Here is a 20,000-nt window from a genome sequence, read left to right on the forward strand (position 1 = left end):
CAGATGCCTCGATAGTTATTTGGGTCAGCTTTGTCTCCACTTTTGTATATGGGCGTTATGAGTCCTTTGTTCCAGATAGCAGGGAAGTAACCGACACTCAGAACCAAGTTGAAGAGTTTTAGGATAGCCAATTTCATTTTATCGTCCGTGTGTTTAATCATCTCGCTTAGGATGCCGTCTGCACCGCAAGCTTTTCCTGGTCGCAGGTCCTTGAGTTTTTCAAATAGCTCTTTTTCAGTTATTATGGGGTCTAGCGGGTTTTGGTTATCTTTTATGGCCAATTTGAGCTTTTCCAGTTTTTTGCATATTTGGTATTGCTCTGGGATTAGTGTGTTTTCTGGTATTTTTCAAAATGGTTTTCCCATGTGTCTCCGTTTTGATTGGCCAATTCATCGTGTTGTTTTTTTGTGTAATGTATTCCAGTTGTCCCAGAAACAATTGGAATCAATGGATTCCTCAATGGAGCGGAGTGTATTCTTAATATACTGCTCTTTCTTGGTTCTGAGTGTTTTTTTGTATTGTTTGTGCCTGACAATAAGTAAGACGTAATTCCTCGTTTTCTGGCTGTCTGTGTTTTTGGTTTGATATTTTTCTGAGTTTTTTCCTCATGTTATGGCAATCTGAGTCAAACCATTTTTCGTAGTTTTTTGTTTTGGGTTTATTCTTGCGAACTTTCAAGTTTGACATTGATGCCAAATTATCAAAAATATTATTTAGGTTATTCACTGCCCGGTTTACGCCTCCTTTATTGTGTGTGTATGTATTTTCCAGAAAGGTGTCCAAGAGAGCTTGAGTTGATTGATTGCAAATTGCTTTCTGGTATTTTTCCGTGTTGTTTTTGGCCCATCTGTAGGATTTTTTAATGTTGTACAGCTTACTGGGTTGTGTTTCTGTGTTTGTTTCTGTTCTTTTAAGATATGCAGTAATTTGACTGTGATCTGACAGTGTTGTTTGTGATTTGACTGTGAATGCTCTGAAAGAGGATGGGTCCAGATCTGTAATCATATAGTCTACGGTGCTGAATCCAAGAGGTGAGCAATAGGTGGATCTTCCTAGGTAGTCTTCCATGAACCTGCCATTGACAATGTACAGACCCAGGCTTCGACAGAGCTGCAGGAGCTGTTTTCCGTTAGCATTTGTCTGTTTGTCACAGTTATGCCTGTGTGGATGGAAAGGGAGATCAAAGTGGTTATTCCCAAATATGTAATTATTCCCCTGATTATCGGTGAATCTCTCTCTGCCCCCCTCCCCCCTCTCTATTCGAAGTAGAGCAGCGGCGTTCTCCCTGGTGTTCTGACCAATATTTTTCCCTCAACCAATGTAAAAAAAAAAAAAAAAAATGATTTTCTGGTTATTTTTTTTCATTGCAACAGTGACTACACTTCAGAAGTACTTTACTTTGGGATGTCCTGAGGTTGTGAAATATGCTGTATAAACACAAGTCTTTTTATAGAGGCAGAGGCCTGGGAACGGGTGTCCCTGTTAGTCTCCTTGATTTGTGTAAGAGATGTCAGATTTTTGGAAGGAAAAAAGAAAGGCAGTTAACTAATCTTAGGAGGGCAGCTGTCGGGGTGTTCTAACTGGCCGCAGAGCCTTGGGTTAGTGAAGGGGAAATCGGCTCGGGTTCCTGATCCGAATACCTACACGTACAGTGACCCTTGCTGGAAGTGTGTGCACGTGGATCTTGGCTGAGGGCAGAATGGGGCTCCGCTGGAATGTGCTCTACAGCTCGCAGCCTGCCACGATTGAGGATTACCCAAGAATATGGCCACTTGACTGAGACACCAGAGGGGAGGGTAACTGCTGCCCTTGGAGTCTTATGAGTGTGGGTTACCAAGCCTTCAGGAGGGAAGGAAGTCAAATTGGTGAGGGGAAAACAATGAAAAGATTGGAAGGGGAAAAACCACACTTTAGTTACAAATATTAACATCGCAACATAGAAGATAGGAGCAGGAGTAGGCCATTCGGCCCCTCAAGCCTGCTCCGCCATTCAATGAGATCATGGCTGATCATCCAGTTTCAGTACCCGGTCCCTGCCTTCTCCCATACCCCTTGATCCCTTTAGCCTTAAGAAATATATCCAACTCCTCTGAATATATTTAATGAATTGGCCTCTACTACCTTCTGTGGTAGAGAATTCCACAGGTTCACCACTCTCTGGGTGAATAATTCCTCCTCATCTCTGTCCTAAATGGCTTACCCCTTATCCTTAGACTGTGACCCCTGGTTCTGGACTCCCGGAACATCCTTCCTGCATCTAGTCTGTCCAGTCCTGTCAGAATTTTATAAGTTTCAATGAGATCCCCTCATTCTTCTAAACTCCAGCTACTATAAGCCCAATCGACCCAATCTCTCCTCATACGTCATTCCTGCCATCCCAGGTATCAGCCTGGTGAATCTTCGCTGCACTCCCTCCATGGCAAGATCATCCTTCCTCCGATAAGGCGACCAAAACTGCACACAATACTCAAGATGTGGTCTCACCAAGGCCCTGTACAACTGCAGCAAGACATCCTTGTTCCTGTACTCAAACCCTCTTGCTAGGAAGGCCAACATACCATTTGCCGCCTTAACCGCCTGCTGCACCTGCATGCTTACCTTCAGCGACTGGTGCACAAGAAACCCAGGTCTCGTTGCACTTCCCCCTTCTCCAATCTATATGACCTTTCAGTGAATGTAATCTATAAAAGATTGTAAAAAATCTGTATTTTGTGAAGTATTCAAGCTTTGCCTCTGTAATCCTTTAGTCACTGTCTTACATACTATCCTTTCTTGATAGAGCAAGCAACCGATGGAGCTTTGCAAGCAGAGGATTGGGGCCTCAACATGGAGATATGTGATATCATTAATGAGACTGAGGAAGGGTGAGTAACATGACTTGCTTCAGTACAGCAGCTACCTTGTTGCTTGCAGTGTTGCGCTGCCCTCCATATAAAGGAAATTAGAAAAATATTTTCTTGCTCGGAGAGTGGTTGGGATGTGGAATGTTAAGAACATAAGAACATAAGAAATAGGAGCAGGAGTAGGCCAATCGGCCCCTCGAGCCTGCTCCACCATTCAATAAGATCATGGCTGATCTGATCCTAACCTCAATCTTCTATCACTCTGCATCCCCCGAACCCATGTGATCTCCCGGGAGAGGCGAAAAACCAGATAAAGACCCAATGGCCAATTTGGGAGAAAAAAATCTGGGAAATTCCTCTCTGACCCATCTAGGCGATCGAAATTCTTCCAGGAGATCACTCTGTCCCTATATTTCTACAGTACTTACCTTCTGTAAAGGCGATCTCCACCCCAGCCAGGAACAGGAATAAAACCATCTCCTGAAATCTAACAGAATTAGAACACAGTAGGAGCAGAACAAGGCTACACGGCCCTGGCCCACTCCACTACCCACAGGGCCATGACCATTCCGAACCTAGACTCATGTCCATTTCCTGCCCGCTCCCCGTAACCTTTAATTCCCTTTACTTCTAGGAAACTATCTATTTCTGTTTTAAATTTATTAATGATGTAGCTTCCACAGCTTTCTGGGGCAGCAAATTCCACAAACCTACCACCCTCTGAGTGAAGAAGTTTCTCCTCATCTCAGTTTTGAATGAGCAGCCCCTTATTTTAAGATTATGCCCCCTAGTTCTAGTTTCACCCATCATTGGGAACATCCTCACCGCATCCACCCGATCAAGCCCCTTCACAATCTTATATGTTTCAATAAGATCGCCTCTCATTCTTCTGAACTCCAATGAGTAGAGTCCCAATCTACTCAACCTCTCCTCATATGACCATCCCCGGGATTAACCGAGTGAACCTTCTTTGTACTGACTCGAGAGCAAGTATGTCTTTTCTTAAGTATGGACACCAAAACTGTATGCAGTATTCCAGGTGCGGCCTCACCAATACCTTGTACAACTGCAGCAATACCTCCCTGTTTTTATATTCCAACCCCCTAGCAATAAAAGCCAACATTCCATTGCCTTCTTAATCACTTGCTGCACCTGCATACTAACCTTTTGAGTTTCGTGCACCAGGACCCCCAGATCCCTTTGTACTACAGTACTTTCCAGTTTCTTGCCATTAAGATAATAACTTGCTCTATGATTTTTCCTGCCAAAGTGCATAACCTCACACTTTCCAGTATTGTATTCCATCTGCCAAATCTCTGCCCACTTACTTAGCCTGTCTATGTCCCTTTGCAGGTTTTTTATGTCCTCCTCACTCACTACTTTCCATCCCATCTTTGTATCATCTGCAAACTTTGATATGTTACACTCGGTCCCCTCCTCCAAATCATTAATATAGATTGTAAAGAGTTGGGGACCCAGCACTGACCCCTGCGGAACACCACTAGTTACTGTTGCCAATCTGAGAACGAACCATTTATCCCAACTCTCTGCTTTCTGTTAGAGAGCCAATCCTCCACCCACGCCAGAATATTACCCCCAATCCCGTGATTTTTTATCTTGAGCAATAATCTTTTGTGTGGCACCTTGTCAAATGCCTTTTGGAAGTCTAAATACACTACGTCCACTGGTTCCCCTTTATCCACCCTGCATGTTACTTCCTCAAAGAACTCAAGCAAATTTGTCAAACATGACTTCCCCTTCATGAAACCATGCTGAGTTTGTCCTATAAATTATGTTTATCCAAATGTCCCGTTACTGTCTCCTTAATAATGGACTCCAACATTTTACCAACCACAGATGTTAGGCTAACAGGTCTATAGTTTCCAGCCTTCTGCCTACTACCCTTTTTAAATAAGGGTGTTACATTAGCAGTTTTCCAATCTGCCGGGACCTTTGCTGAGTCCAGTGAGTTTTGGAAAATTATTACCAATGCATCCACAATCCCTACCGCTACTTCCCTCAAGGACCCTAGGATGCAAGCCATCAGGTCCAGGGGATTTATCCGCCTTGAGTCCCATTATTTTACCAAGTACCACTTCCTTAGTGATTTTAATTGTATTTAGTTCCTCCCCCCCCTAGAGCCCCCTGTTTGTCCAGTGTTGGGATATTCTTAGTGTCCTCTACTGTAAAGACTGATACAAAATAATTGTTCAGTGTTTTTGCCATCTCCATGTTTCCCACCATTAATTTCCCGGTCTCATCCTCTAAGGGACCAACATTTACTTTAGCCACCCTTTTTTCTTTTTATATAACTATGGAAACTTTTACTGTCTGTTTTTATATTTTTTGCTAATTTACTTTCATAATCTATCTTCCCTTTCTTAATCAATCTTTTTTGTTATTTTTTGCTGTCTTTAAAGACTTCCCAATCTTCCATCCTCCACTAGATTTGGCTACCTTATATGCCCTTGTTTTTTAGTCGGATACTATCCTTAATTACTTTACTTAGCCACGGATGGCTATCTTTTCTTTTACACCCTTTTTTCCTCAGTGGAATATATTTTTTTTGGAAGTTGTAAAATAACTCCTTAAATGTACACCACTGGTCATGTACCGTCTTACCCTTTAATCTATTTCTGCCAGAAACTCTTGGTGAAGCAACAGCAATTGTGTTTTTAACTTGAAATACCGGTGGGATGTTTTTTCTGAGAAACTATTCCTCTGGTGGTGGAGTCCACAACAAGGGGGCATAACCTTAAAATTAGAGCCAGGCTGTTCAGAAAGCACTTCTTCACAAAGGGTAGTGGAAATCTGGAGCGCTCTCCCCCAAAAAGCTGTTGAGGCTGGAGGCCAGTTGAAAACTTCAAACTGAGCTTGATGGGATTTTTAATTAGGTAAAGGTATTAAGTGATGTGGAACCAATTGGGTAGATGGAGTTAAGATACAGATCAGCGATGATTTAATTGAATGGTGGAACAAGCTCAAGGAGCTGAATGGCCTCCTCCTGCTCCTATGTTTTTTCCAGAGGTGTAAGGGAAAATAATGGACACAGACAAAAAAGGATATAATGAAGAGGTGACCAAAACCTTGGTCAGGGAGGGTGGGGGTGAGGTGGAAAGGAGGAGGAGTTTAGGAGAGAATTGGAAAACGTTGGACCTATGCGGCTGAAGGCACGGCCACCAATGGAGGGGGGAGATGCACAAGAACCTGGGGTCAGAGGAATGGGGGGGGGGGTGGCGGTGGGGGTGAGACCAGGGTGGGTGCAAGGCCATGGAGGGATTTAAACACCAGGGTGAACATTTTAAGTTGGTATGGGGCGACTGGTGCCCATATGTGCAGCGAGGGCAGTGAGCAAGATTTTGGTGCACAATAGTATAGGGGGAGCAGAGTTTTGGATGAGTTGACTTTTACGGAGAGCAGTGGATTGGAAATAGCATTGAAATAGTTAAACCTAAAGGTAACAAAAACATGGATGAGTGTTTCAGTGGCAAATATGGGCTGGGGAAGGGGTGGAGGGGAGCAACATTAGAGGTGAAGTAGGTGGCCTTTGTGATGGAAAGACTATGGGCTCGGGGCTGAACTGGACACTTAGGTTGCAAAACAGAGTCCATAAATTATTTTAAAAGGGAATTAACTGCTCGAGAAAGAGGAATATTTTTAAAGTATGGAGAATCGCAGGAGAATGGGATTAAGCTAGGTGGCTTGTGGAGGAAGTCACTGGTACAGATCTGATAGACTTAATGCCCAGTTTCTACATAGCATTAAGTAGTATTTACAGGATAGAAACCGGCTGACGTAAGAAAACTACTAGGCACTTGGTCTAAGCGTTAAACAAAGCTTTAATCAACTGTTTTACAACATGGAGGTCTAGTTGTGTCTTCACTGGTTCCTGTTAAGAATGTCCTGTGCAAGCTGGGCCCGTGCCCAAGTATTTATGCTCTCCCTGTACAGCACCACCCGTAGGCCGCTCAGTATTATTTCATAGGTCTTTCTTTCATGAATGACCTGATTCATGTCACCAGTCAACCGGCCCAACAGGTCTATGCTGGTGTTTTTGCTCCACACGAGCCTCCTCCCACCTTACTTCATCAACCCCATCAGCATATCCTTCTATTCCTTTCTCCCTTATCTAGCTTTCCTTTGAATGCTTCTATGCTATTTGCTTCAACCACTCCCTGTGGTAGCAAGTTCCACATTCTAACCACTCTCTAAGCAAAGAAGTTTCTCCTGAATTCCTTATTGGATTTATTAGTGACTATCTTATATTGATGGCCCCTAGTTTTGTACCCCACAAGTGGAAACAACATATCTACATCCACCCTATCAAACCCCTTCAGAATTTTAAAGACTTCTATCGGGTCACCTCTCTGCCTTCTCTCTAAGTGAAAAGAGTCCCAGCCTGTTCAGTCTTATTAGTTATAACCTCTTAGTTCTGGTATCATTCTTGTCAATCTTTTTGCACCTTCTCCAGTGCCTCTATATCCTTTTTTTATAATATGGAGACCAGAACTGTGCACAGTGCTCCAAGTGTGTTCGAACCAAGGTTCTATATAAGTTTAACATAACCTCTCTGCTTTGAATTCTATTCCTCTACAAATGGATCCCAGTTCTTTGTTTGCATTTTTTATGTCTTTGTTAACCTGCGATGTTACTTCGAATCCCTTTGTTCCTTTACCCCATTAGAGTCTCAGTTTCCAAGGAGTGGGTGGCCCCTGTAAGGATTCCGGGGGCTTCCTTTAACTGGTTTAAGGTAATCTACCTGGCCAGCAGTCTTTTTGCTGCTGCACTCTAAACCAATTTACAAACAGCGGTTTCGAATCGCTACCCCTCCTTTAGTTCTGAGTGGAGGAACTTATAATTAATGATATTAAACGGAACAAGTGGTTTGGATGAGAGAACAAAATCAAGCTTTATTAACTGAAAGAAACTATAATCACAATATCAAACTATCCCACACAAACACAGTAAAATTGTAAAACTATACAGCAGGGGGGTTGCAGACGGTGAAAACGAGGGGTACAATGGCTACAATGTTATTTAAACAATCTTAGCAATTCCCTTAAATCACCATCCCCCCCCCCCCCTTAACTCCTGCTAGGTTGCCTTGTTGAGAGTCAGAAAATCTCTGCTCACATGGTCCAGCGAAGAGAGAGAGAGAGAGAGAGAGAGAGAGAGACTCACCCTATGGTCCCAGGAAGTCAAGAGCCAAGAGAGCGAGCTGGCTGCTCAGCCTTTTTTTAATACCTGGTGAGCCCCTCACATCCTGCCTTACAGGGGCTGTGTGCAAAATTAACCCCAAAGCTGTGATAGGCTAACTCAAAGTGGTTAGATTGAGTTAATGTGATTTTCAGAGCTCCCTTTGCTGAAACAAAAGGGAGGTACATCTGCTCTATAGTCCAGTACTGGGTGATTGGAAACCCATTCAAGATACAAAGAGTCTCTTCTGCAGTTTAGGTGTATCCACTCGATATACAAACAAATGCTAATAGCATTCAATTGCTTTATAAACAAAGCAATGTCCTTTGTCTTCATTGAACCTTACTTCCAGACACAGAAAGCTGCATTCCAAACCTCTCCTGTCATTCGGCCATGTGGTGTGACAGCCATTTTATCCCTGGAAATTTAAAAAACACATTGCCCAGGGATACTTTAATCAAAAAACATGAATCTTCAGGACTGTAAATTATTGCGAATTCTTACACCTCCATTAATCCTCCTACCAAAATTCATCATCTTGCACTGATCTATATTGAAATTGATTTGCTATTTACACACCTATTCTGCAAGCTGGTTAATGTCTTGTCTTGTATTTTGTCGTAGACTTGAGGTCATCCAAAACTCGGCTGCCCGTGTCCTAACTTGCGCCAAATCCCATTCACCCATCTCCCCTGTGCTCGCTGGCCTACATTGGCTCCCGGTTAAGCAACACCTCGATTTTAAAAATTCTCATCCTTGTTTTCAAATTCCTCCATGGCCTTGCCCCTCCTTATCTCTATCTCCTCCAGCCCTACAGCCCTCTGAGATATGTGTGCTCCTCTAATTCTGGCCTCTTGAGCATCCCCGATTTCAGTCGCTCCACATTGGTGGCCGTGCCTTCTGTTGCCTGGGCCCTAAGCTCTGGAATTCCCTCCCTAAACCGCTCCACCTCTCTACCCCCCTCTCCTCCTTTTAAGATGCTCCTTAAAACCTACCTCTTTGACCAAGCCTTTGGTCATCTGCTCGTGTGGCTCGGTGTCAAATTTTGTTTGATACACTTCTGTGACGCGCCTTGGGACGTTTTACTTCGCTAAAGGCACTACAGGAAACTGTGTGTTATCCGGAGGCTAAGTGTCCGGCAAGCTCGAGCCACCGGCAAAAATCAGGAGCCGTTTTGTTAGGTTTTTTTTCCTTCTCGTGGCTTTTTTTTCCCCAACAGTCAGGCTCTGTAAAGTCTCTCTGAAGCTGTTGCTAAGCTACAGAGACGCTTCCAAGGTACGGGCCGACTGTTTAGAAGCTGTTGCTAAGCAACAATGTTTGTTGTCAGATACGGAGATGAAAAGCTCCGTATGCTTCAACATTAACGCTGGTTTGTCCGGCAGTTTTGAGGGAACGGCAACAGCTCGGTCCCGTCGGTGCCGGATAGCACAAAGTTTCCTGTATTTAAATACAAGTTGTTGTTGTTGTCGTCACAGTCTTCCTCCATATTAACTGTACCCCCAATTTAGTGTCATTTGCAAATTTTGATATTCTACTTCCAATGCCCGAGTCCAAATCACTTATGTAAATCGTGAGCAACAGTGGTCCCAGCACTGGTCCCTGTAGAACACCACTTCCCACCTTGCGCCAGTCTGTGTAACTACCTTTTAAGTCCTACTCTCTGTTTTGTAGCCAGCTTGCTATCCATTCTGCTACATGTACCCTGACTCCACATGCTCTGACCTTCGTCCTGAGTCTACTAAGTGATACCTTTATCGAAGGCCTTTTGAAAATCCAAGTACAGGAAACTTTTGTTTATCCGGAGGTTAAATGTCCGGAAAGCTCTATCTACCGGCAAAATTCAGGAGTCGGTTCAGATAAATTTTTTTCTTTTTGTTGCTTCTTTTCTCCAGTCCTGGCTCTGCAAGCGTCTCTGTAGCTAAGCAACAGCTTCAGCGAGACGCTTGCAAGCTGCGCCGACTGTTTTGAAGCTGTTGCTAAGCAACAGGGTTTGTTGCTTCACACGGAGCTCTGAGCTCCGTATGTTTTAACATTAGCGCTGGTTTCTACGGCAGTTTTGGTCTAACGGCACCAGCTCGGTCCCGTCGGTGCCGGATACCAGAAAGTATCCTGTATATTACAGCTGCTGCATTACCCTTGTCTGCTCTTTGTTACCTCCAAAGAATTCAGTAAGGTTGGTCAAGCATGACCTTGCATTTTGAAATCCATTCTGACTATTCTTTATTATATTTTCTATTTCTATATGTTTTCCTATTATAACTTTGAGTCAAGTTTATTAAATCTTTTCTACCATGGACGTTAAGCTAACTGGTCGATTAGTTCCTTGGACGTAGCTGCTTTTTAGTATGCGCAGAAGCAATCCATCCGGACTAGCCTCCCTACGTTTGACTAGTTTATGAATGATCTCCCGCCTTTCAATCTTCAATGTCTTGATAACTTTTTTGATCTCTTCTAATGTCATGTCCAGCATGTTGGTCTCCCTTGTAAATACTGAGGCAAAGTAACTATTCAATATTTCTGCCATTTCACTGTCATTACCTGTGAGTTTATCTTGTGCGTTCCTTGGGTGCCCTATCCCGACCCTGATTTTCCTTATTATTCGTGTGTCTGTAGAATGCTTTACTATTCTTGTATTCTTTGATCATTTAATTTTGTAGTTCCTCTTTGCCTTCCTAATTGTTTTATGACTTCTGTCCAAACCTCTCTGTATTCCCTTGTGCCATCCTCCCCTTTATTGTCTATGTACTGAGTATATGCCTTTTTCTTTCTTTTTAATTTTTTCCTTATCTCTTTATTCATCCATATTGTTTCATTATTGCCTAGTTCTTGGTTTTTTAGCGGAATATATTTCTCCTGAACTCTCAATTACTTAAAAAAAAAAAAATATACGTATATATATTTCCCACGGCTGTTCAATCTCTTTGTCAATATTTTCTTGCAGTTTATCTTCCCTAGTTCCATTCTCAGCCCCTCAAAATGAGCTTTTTTCCAATCTATTACTTTGATCTTCGTATTACTTGTGTCTTTCTCAATCATTATCTTAAACCTTATTGTGTTGTGATCGCTATTGCCCAGATGTTCCCATACGCTTACTTCTCTTGTCTGCTCTGGTTCATTTCCCATTTCTAGATCCAGCAGTGATTCCTCTCTTGTTGGGCTTCTTGCGTATTGGGTAAGAAAGGAGTCCTGTACACACTGTTTAAAAACTCCATTCCCTTTTCTCCCTTTCCCTACCTCCTCTTGCCTGTTTATTTGGGGATGGTTGAAATCTCCCATGATTATTATTCTCTGCCTTTTATTCATTTCATAGATTTGCCTACATAATTCTTCCTCCACTTCCCTTCCACTATTAGGTGGTCTGTAGTTTACCCCTAGTAGTGTGATCGATCCCTTCTTATCATTTATCTCAGTCCATATGGATTCCGTTTCTACCTTAATGCTAGTTGTGCCCCTTTTTTTACTGCCATTATGTTATCGCTAATTAATACAGCTACCCCTTCTTCCTTCCCTATGCCTTCTAAATACATCATATCCTGCAATATTTAACTGCCAATCGTGTTCTTTATATAGCCATGTTTCAGTTATCCCTACTACATCGGGTTCCTTGCTACCAATTATTGCCTATAGTTTGGATGCTGTGTACGTTGTTGTATAGGCAATTTAATTCATTGATCATCCCTCTTGCTTTATACTTATGCTCTATCACTTTCTGTTCCCTGACCGTTTAATATCCTTATTCCTTTCCTTGGTCTGACCTTTACTCTCATCTCCTATTTCTTTTATCTTCAGGCTTATGCTATTTTCACCAGATCCCTCCCACCCTCCCCCAGCCGTCTTACTATAAAGTCCTATCCACAACCCTATTTATCCTTTTAGCTTGGACTCTGATCCCATTCCAATTCAAGTGGAGCCCGTCCCAACGGTACAGCTCCTTCCTGTCCCAGTGCTGGTGTCCGTATCCCATGAAATGGAACCTCGCCTTCCCACACTATTCTTTCAGCCATGCATTCATCTTTCCGATCTGTTTATCCCTATGCCAATTAGGACATGGCTTGGGTAGTAACCCTGAGATTACTACCCGTGAGGTCCTGTTTTTTAATTTAGTTCCTAGCTTCTGATATTCCCTCAGCAGCAATGTTAGGCGGCTGCGCAGCGCTCTGGAGCTCCTGTGCAGCTGGCTCACCAGCTTTTAAATGGGGAAAAAATGTACATGCACGGTATTTAAAGGGGCCACACACCCAGGGAACATTGCTCAGCAGTACCTCCTCCCTGTTCTTCCCTATGTCATTGGTCCCAAAATGGACCACGACAACTGCATCTTCCAAGTTCCCCTCCTGTTGCCCTGACACATCCTTTACCCTGGCACAAGGTAGGGAACACGCTCTCCAGGACATTCAGTCGTGACTGCAGAGGATGCTATCTATCTTTCTAATTATCGAATCCGCTATAACTTCAACCTTCCTAATCTGCCCCCCCCCCCCCCCGCCCCCCTTGCTGCCACAACCCCCTCCCACAGACTGTCTCCTGCTCCATGGTTCCATGGTTAGCATTCTGGCCATCCTCCCATCAGCCTTCATCCTCACAGGCATCAAGTACGTTGTACCTGTGGGATAGGCCCAGTGTTCCAGGGACCACCACCTCTGCCTTCCCTAGGTTCCCCCTACCATGCTGACTGACCATCATATGCTCCCCTTCCTGCAGCTGTGCTTTGCTCTGAGGTGTGGCTGTACTCTGGAGTAAGCTATCCAGAAACTTTTCCCCCTCCCTTGTGTGTCAGAGTGTCTCTAACTCGTGCTCCAGCTCAATGGCTCTGAGCCAGAGTGTCTCAAGGCAGAGACATTTCCTACAGGCGTGGTATCGGGACAGTCCACAAACACCCATGCACTGCAGTCCTGATACACTGCCTGTGCTGACATTTCTAATCTTGATTGATTTATTTATTGTTCGCGGTAATTTATTTCCAGAACTAATAGAATCACTTGGTGGTCTAGATTATATTTAATAGATGGCTTTAGCGTGATTTCAAATTAATTAATAATTAGTTACTCCGATTAACTTTAAATAGTTAAATAAAGTAATAAATAATCAAACACTTGGCTTAAATTCCTTGGGCCCTGCTGCTCCTCCCTCTGCGTTGACTATGACGCCACTGTTTCAGATTGTTCCCTGAGTTTGTTTTACTGCCTGCTCTTCCGCTCTGCTGCTGTCTCACTACCTTTTCTGTGCTGCAATATTCTATATATTAGTGAAATTGAGACCAATTGTGCATTCATAGGCAAACCCATCTCAGTCCCTTTTCTAGCTTAATTTATTTTTGTCCTTCCATAGTCACTGTGGTCCCAATGGTACTCTCATTCAGATCTGCTAACTCAGCCCAGAGCGGGTCCCAAATCGGAGGCTCTCCTGGTCTGTGTGGCTCAATAGCGCATCGTCTGTACTCCCCTAAGCCATTTCTTTTTGTCAGGCAGGTGTCTGACGTGCATGGAAACCCATCACCATGTTCAGAGTTCTAAATTAAGCCACTGAAAAAGTCTCCACATTGTATCAGGACATGCCCCACTTACCCAAGTCCAGAAAGCTTGGGTGCAAGTTAAAGGTTAGAGACCCTAAGTGTATACGGGAGCAGTGCTGGAATTGAGCTAAAACTTTACATCTTGCCAAATCAGCTGTAGGCTTTCCACAGCTTGTCTACCATTAGGACATCAGTTTATGGGATTTTCTGGAGCCAAGCTGGAAGAATCCTGTCTCTGTCAGAGCTCTATCCTTCCAGGTTCCATTAATTAACTCGCCAAGGCTTCTTCTTCAGCACCTCCCAAACCCGCGACCTCTACCACCTAGAAGGACAAGGACAGCAGGCGCATGGGAACACCATCACTTTCAAGTTCCCCTCCAAGTCACACACCACCCCGACTTGGAAGTATGTCGCTGGGTCAAAATCCTAGAACTCCCTCCCTAACAGCACTGTGGGAGTACCTTCACCACACGGACTGCAGCGGTTCAAGAAGGCGGCTCACCACCACCTTCTCTAGAGCGACTAGGGATGGGCAATAAATGCTGGCCTTGCCAGTGACGCCCACGTCCCATGAACGGATTTAAAAAAAAAAAAAAAAAAAAACATGCGCTAAGCCAAACAGCAGCAGTATTTAAGACTTGCCTGCTTTAGGTATTTGATTACTGAGTGATTTTATCTGGTTCTTGGTTTTCATGGGGTGTCATTTTGGGCCACCTCCACTCCAAAGGACCCCATCGACCTACTAAGCCATTGAGGGAGCGGAGAATTACTTAACCATACGTCCGATGTTGCCATGTTATTTTCTCCTTGTTTGTCTTTATTGCAATTCCCCTTTGGACCTCCGTGTTTTGCAACCATTTTAGTGGAACAAACAAGCTGGTTTATTCTTGTTGCTTTACAATGCAGCTGCTCCACGCGAGTGGAAATCAGTTTGTTTTGTTGACTGTTTTACAAATTGCTCTCATCCATTTTATTTCATTCCATTTCCAATCGGTACTCGGAGCGTTTTGGTAAATGTTGAGCAGGGGCAGAAAAAGAATCCACCCACCCAAATGAGCAATCAACAAAATGCAAATCTCCATCGTCGCTATTCTAGAGCTGTTGCGCTGCAATGGAACCCCCTTGCACGTAAACCTCAGGTTGCCAACCGTCCAGGATTGGCCTGGAGTCCCCAGGAATTAAAAACTAATCTCCAGGACCCTGCTGTGAGCAACCCAGGAGAAAAATTATACAAAATATTGTAGATGGGAGGGGTGGGGGAAAGGCTGTTTGAGTGACCGGCGAAGAATCAGGCAATCGGGCAATGAAGAGTCTGTTCATTTCCCGATTGGCATAGGAAGTCATAGGCACCATAAACCTTGCGTGCAACTTTATTCTTTTAACTATGCATGCTTAGCTGATGATCACTGCCGTGTACTTTGCACGCTGTTCGGTTAGTTTTTCTATACTTCAGTTTTTGTGACGCTGGCAATATTTGGGGGGGGGGGGGCGTGGCCACTTTTTAAGGAGCTGCACGGCCCATTCGCAGTTTCGCATATGTGCGAAATTTAACATTGGAAAAGCTGGGACGGACAGAGAGCCACGCGGTCTTGCAGCTTAGAGGGGAGGCTGGTACAGAGAATGCTGATTTACACTGGTCAGAGTCCACTGGTGACTTTATCACCTTCCAGTTATCTCATCGGTCTCTCGTAACACATGGTGGTTTTTACATTGTTGATTATAGGAAATCGAGCAATAACCAGCTGAATCAACAGAATTGTAAGTCATCTATACAGGAGACAGATTGACATCTGAATTTTTCCTGCCGGAAGCTTATTAGGATTGGCAGTCTTCCAAATAATCATCCATATAACTTGTAATGAGAGTATGGAAAATGAAAGGGACCTGGGGGTTCTTGATTGACGACAACTTGAAGCTATTGCAGCAATGCTCGGTGGCCGTGAGTAAAGCAAATTAGATATAAACAGAAAATGCTGGCGGAACTCAGCAGGTCAGGCAGCATCCGTGAAGAGAGAAACAGAGTTAACGTTTCAGGTCGATGACCTTTCGCCAGCATTTTCTGTTTTTATTTCAGATTTCCAGCATCTGCAGTATTTTCTTTGTGTATTAAAGCAAATCAGATGTTGGGATGTACTCAAAGGTCCATATTGAGCCAAAATAGTGAGGTATTCCCAAGACTTTATATATCATTGGTGCGACTACACTTGGAATACTGTGTACTGTGATGGTCAGAACTGTACAAAAAGGATATCTCCGCTAATGAAAGGATACAGGAGAGAGCAACCGGAACAATGGAGGGGATGGATTATGAGGAGCGATTTATCTAAGTTAGGAATGTTCTCGCTGGAAAAGAGAAGGCTGAGGGGTGATATCGATGCTGGCCTGAGCGAGAACACGGACGTTGGTGCGCCTATCCTGCCAATGGATTTGCAGGATCTTGCGGAGGCAGCATTGGTGGTACCTCTCCAGCTGCCTAATCATGTTCTGATTTTCTAAGTGCCCTGATACCACTTCCTTAACAATGGATTCCAGCATTTTCCCGATGACTGATGTCTGGCTAACTGGCCTGTAGTTCCCTGTTTTCTCTCTCTCCCTCCTTTCTTGACCACGCTCGATCAGCTCCGATGGGCGGGCCGCATACCCGATACGAGACTCCCAAAGCAAGCGCTCTACTCGGAGATCCGACACGGCAAGAGAGCCCCAGGTGGGCCAAGGAAACGCTTCAAGGACACCCTCAAAGCCTCCTTGAAAAAAGTGAAACATCCCCACCGACACCTGGGAATCCCTGGCCCAAGATCGCTCAGAGTGGAGGAGAAGCATCCGGGAAGGCACCGAACATCTTGCGTCTCTTCGCCGGGAGCAAGCGGAAGGAGCGCACGTCAACCCAAGCACCCCACTCGCTCACCCCTTCCACCACCGCCTGCCCCACCTGTGACAGAAACTGTAGGTCCCGCATTGGACTCGTCAGTCACCTGAGAACTCATTTTTAGTGTGGAAGCAAGTCATCCTCGGTTCCGAGGGACTGCCTAAGAAGAACGTGCAAAGAGAATTGTTGTGCTGCATTCTGGAGTGATCTTGGACAGAGTGGAAAATTCAAATCCCCCACTGATTTTTGTCAGTAAATACTGACAAGTAGACACAATCTTAAAAACCCTGACTTGCCATGAAGTTTTCTGCCTGCGCTGTCAATATGGTTCATCCAGTTCACTTGCTTTATGCAGCTGTCTTGACTGCTAATTCTGAATTTGTGAGACTGTTGGCAGGGGTGAGGGGGTGCATAGGTGAGGAAGAAACAGGTAACAGCTTTTAAATAGTTCCCAAAACAATGGATGCAATTTGCTCCATGACCTGTTCACAATTTACACACGAGAAAGTTTCTCCAGGAGTGATTTCAGTAACCTCATGCCCCCTAAATGGTCAGTCACCGACTTCATTGAATTCACTTATTCAGTGGAGTAGAAGCAAATAACCATCGCAAGCTGAATCGCTTCCCGACTCTGCGCCCAGTGTTCCCCCTCAATTTTTATTGGGCTGTGCGGCCCATTCAAAAATCCACACGTGCGTGGATTTTACGTTTAAAAGCCGGTGAGCCCGGCTGCTCCAGAGCGCTGTGGGGCCAAGCAGTTTAAAGCGAACATTGCCTACGCCGAGACTAGAATCCAGGCATTGCCACCTCCGGAGAGAAACGATGAACACAACACTTGTTTGAACCAACATCTTTGTCACCGAAGCAGAATTGCTAAGGCTCGAAAGTTCTTTTTCTCACTGAAATTCCTGTAAAATACTGGCATCCAGTTATCGTCTGTACCTTGATTCCATGATCCACTAAAAGCAGGTAGGACCAATCACTGACCACACGGTTACAGCCCATTGACCAGAACAAATGCATTCAGCCAGCGAGAGGACGAGCAGCACACAGCTAGACCCTGCGAGAGAAATAGCCTGTAAACTCCTCATGAAGCGTTTGTAGATTTAAGTGGTGGATGCCATGCGTTTGGAGTGTTGAAGCTATCAAATCAAGCGCATGTGTACAGAACCAACTTTGCCAAGGTGCTTTATAGGATGATTTCGGGGCCGCATAGTAAGTTGAAATCCCATGCTGATTTCTGCTGGCAAAGGCTAACGAGCGGAAACGAGGTGAAAATGCTGACTGATCGGCATGTATTACATTGCCCTCTGCTCACCTTTTCACGAAGGACCAGCATGAAGTAACTTTGGCGAGGCCAGTCAGCCCCTCTACACTTCAGTCGTCTTCTCTTCTTAGGCAGCCCCTCGGAACCGAGGATGACTTGCTGCCGCACTAAATTAGTTCTTTGGTGACTGAGTCCAATTCGGGACCTACAGTCTCTGTCACAGGTGGGGCAGACGGTGGTTGAACGGGTGGGTGGGTGGGGTGCTTGGGTTGACTTGCGCTTGGCTTCCGCTTGCTCCCGGCGAGAGACTCGGTGTTTGGCACCTTCCCGGATGCTTCGCCTCCATTTTGTGCGGTCTTGGGCCAGGGATTCCCAGGTGTCGGTGGGGATGTTGCACTTTTTCAAGGAGTCTTTGAGGGTGTCCTTGACACCTTCAGTAACCAGCAGCTTGCGACCTCCCCAAGCTATTTTTGCCTTGTTCCCTTAACCCGTGATAATGAACCATTGAATAACGACTCCTGGCATTCATTTTATAAACTCTAGCGAATGTACAGTTTTAAATACACATTGTTTGTGGTTTATATTTAGTAATGTAATGTTAGCATGTTTTCACACACAATCCCCACAGTGCAGATAGAGGCCATTTCGGCCCATCGAGCCTGCACCGACACATATCTTACCCTATCCCCGTAACCCCACGTATTTAATCCCCCTAACACTAAGGGTCAATTTATCATAGCCAAATCAACCTAACCCGCACATCTTTGGACTGTGGGAGGAAACCGGAGCACCCGGAGGAAACCCACGCAAACACGGGGAGAATGTGCAAACTCCACACAGATAGTCGCCCGAGGCCAGATTTGAACCCGGGTCCCTGGCGCTGTGAGGCAACAATGCTCACCACTATGCCACCGATAATGGGATTAGATGTGGAATGACAGGTATGTGTCTAACTCAGATTTATGGTGACAAATATTGGGTGTGAGGGTTATTATTGGAAAATTACGGAATGTAGACACCGTAGAGATTTATTATTTAGGAAATATGTTGAATAAGGTACATTCACATTCCTTGCAAACTTGGCATTTGTACACTTCTAATCACATATCAAATATAGAAAATGTAGAAGTTGAGTTCCCCCATCCCATAACACTATTGACCAGCCTATTCCCATTGTAGTTTTGTGGTTCGTTCTTTTTTTTTTCCCCCCCCCCTCTCGCCGTACTGGCTCCCTGTACTCGAATGCATTGAATTTAAAATCACTTTCTATATCTTTAATAAAAACAGAGAATGCTGGAAACACTCCGCAGGTCAGGCAGCATCTGTGGAGAGAGAAAAACAGAGTCAACGCTTCAGGTCGATGACCCTTCGTCAGAACTGGAAAAAGCTGGAGATGGAACGGGTTTTTAAGCAAGTGCAGGGGCAGGGAGGGGAGGAAAGAACAAAAGGGAAGGTCTGTGATAGGGTGGAAGGCAGGAGAGAATAAGAAATGGTGCGAGGCAAAAGGAGATGGTAATGGGACAAGTTAAGAAACAAAAGATGGCTCTAGATGACGTGTAAATGGCACTGGCAGAATGATCGACAGCTGCCATGAGAGAGAGAAAAAAATATCAAATGAATTGGGGGGGGGGGGAAGATAGGGGCCGAGGTTATGGTCTGAAATTGTTGAACTCTATGTGGAGTCCAGAAGGCTGTAAAGTGCCGAATCGAAAGATGAGGTGCTGTTCCTCGAGCTTACGTTGAGCTTCATTGGAACAGTGTAAGAGGCCGAGGGCGGAGAGGTCAGAGTGAGAATGGAGCGGAGAATTAAAGTGACAGGCGACCAGAAGCTCTGGTTCACCCTTACGGACTGAACAGTGGTGTTCTGCAAAGCGGTCACTTGCTTGAAAACCTATTCCATCTCCAGCTTTTTTTCCAGTTCTGACGAAGGGTCATCGACCTGAAACGTTAACTCTCTCTCTGTCTCTCTCTCTCTCTCTCTCCACAGATGCTGCCTGACTTGGAGTATTTCCAGCATTTTCTGTTTTTGTTTCAGATTTCCAACATCCGTAGTATTTTGCTTTTGTCTATATCTTTAAATTTGCTTTGTGTCACCCTGCCTCTGCAACCGCCACCAGCCTTGCATTCTCACTCTGTCCTCTGATCCATCTCCCGCCCTTGCCTCTACTTGTGCTCCATTATGGTGACCGAGCCATCAACTGTCTGGGCCCTACTCTCTGCATCTAAACTAAACTCTTGTACTTGTATCGAACCTTGGTTAGACAGCACTTGGAGTACTTCTCTTCTTTCGTATGGTAGCAAAGCAAATCAAATATC

At 44.6% G+C, this 20,000-nt stretch overlaps 1 protein-coding gene across 6 annotated transcripts in view; it reads left to right on the forward strand.

The window, feature by feature from the left end:
- LOC147098978 (TOM1-like protein 2) overlaps window positions 1–20,000 on the forward strand; it is a 111,634-nt gene that overhangs the window by 15,503 nt on the left and 76,131 nt on the right. For all 6 annotated transcript variants that reach the window (XM_085969484.1, XM_085969481.1, XM_085969482.1 and 3 more), the window contains exon 2: window positions 2,780–2,864. In XM_085969484.1, the coding sequence (XP_085825610.1) occupies window positions 2,780–2,864 (85 nt within the window). The remainder of the gene's footprint in view (window positions 1–2,779; window positions 2,865–20,000) is intronic.

Source organism: Somniosus microcephalus, chromosome 28 (assembly GCF_052327205.1).
Source record: "Somniosus microcephalus isolate GS21.2 chromosome 28, FLI_Smic_1.0, whole genome shotgun sequence".
NCBI lineage: Eukaryota > Metazoa > Chordata > Chondrichthyes > Squaliformes > Somniosidae > Somniosus > Somniosus microcephalus.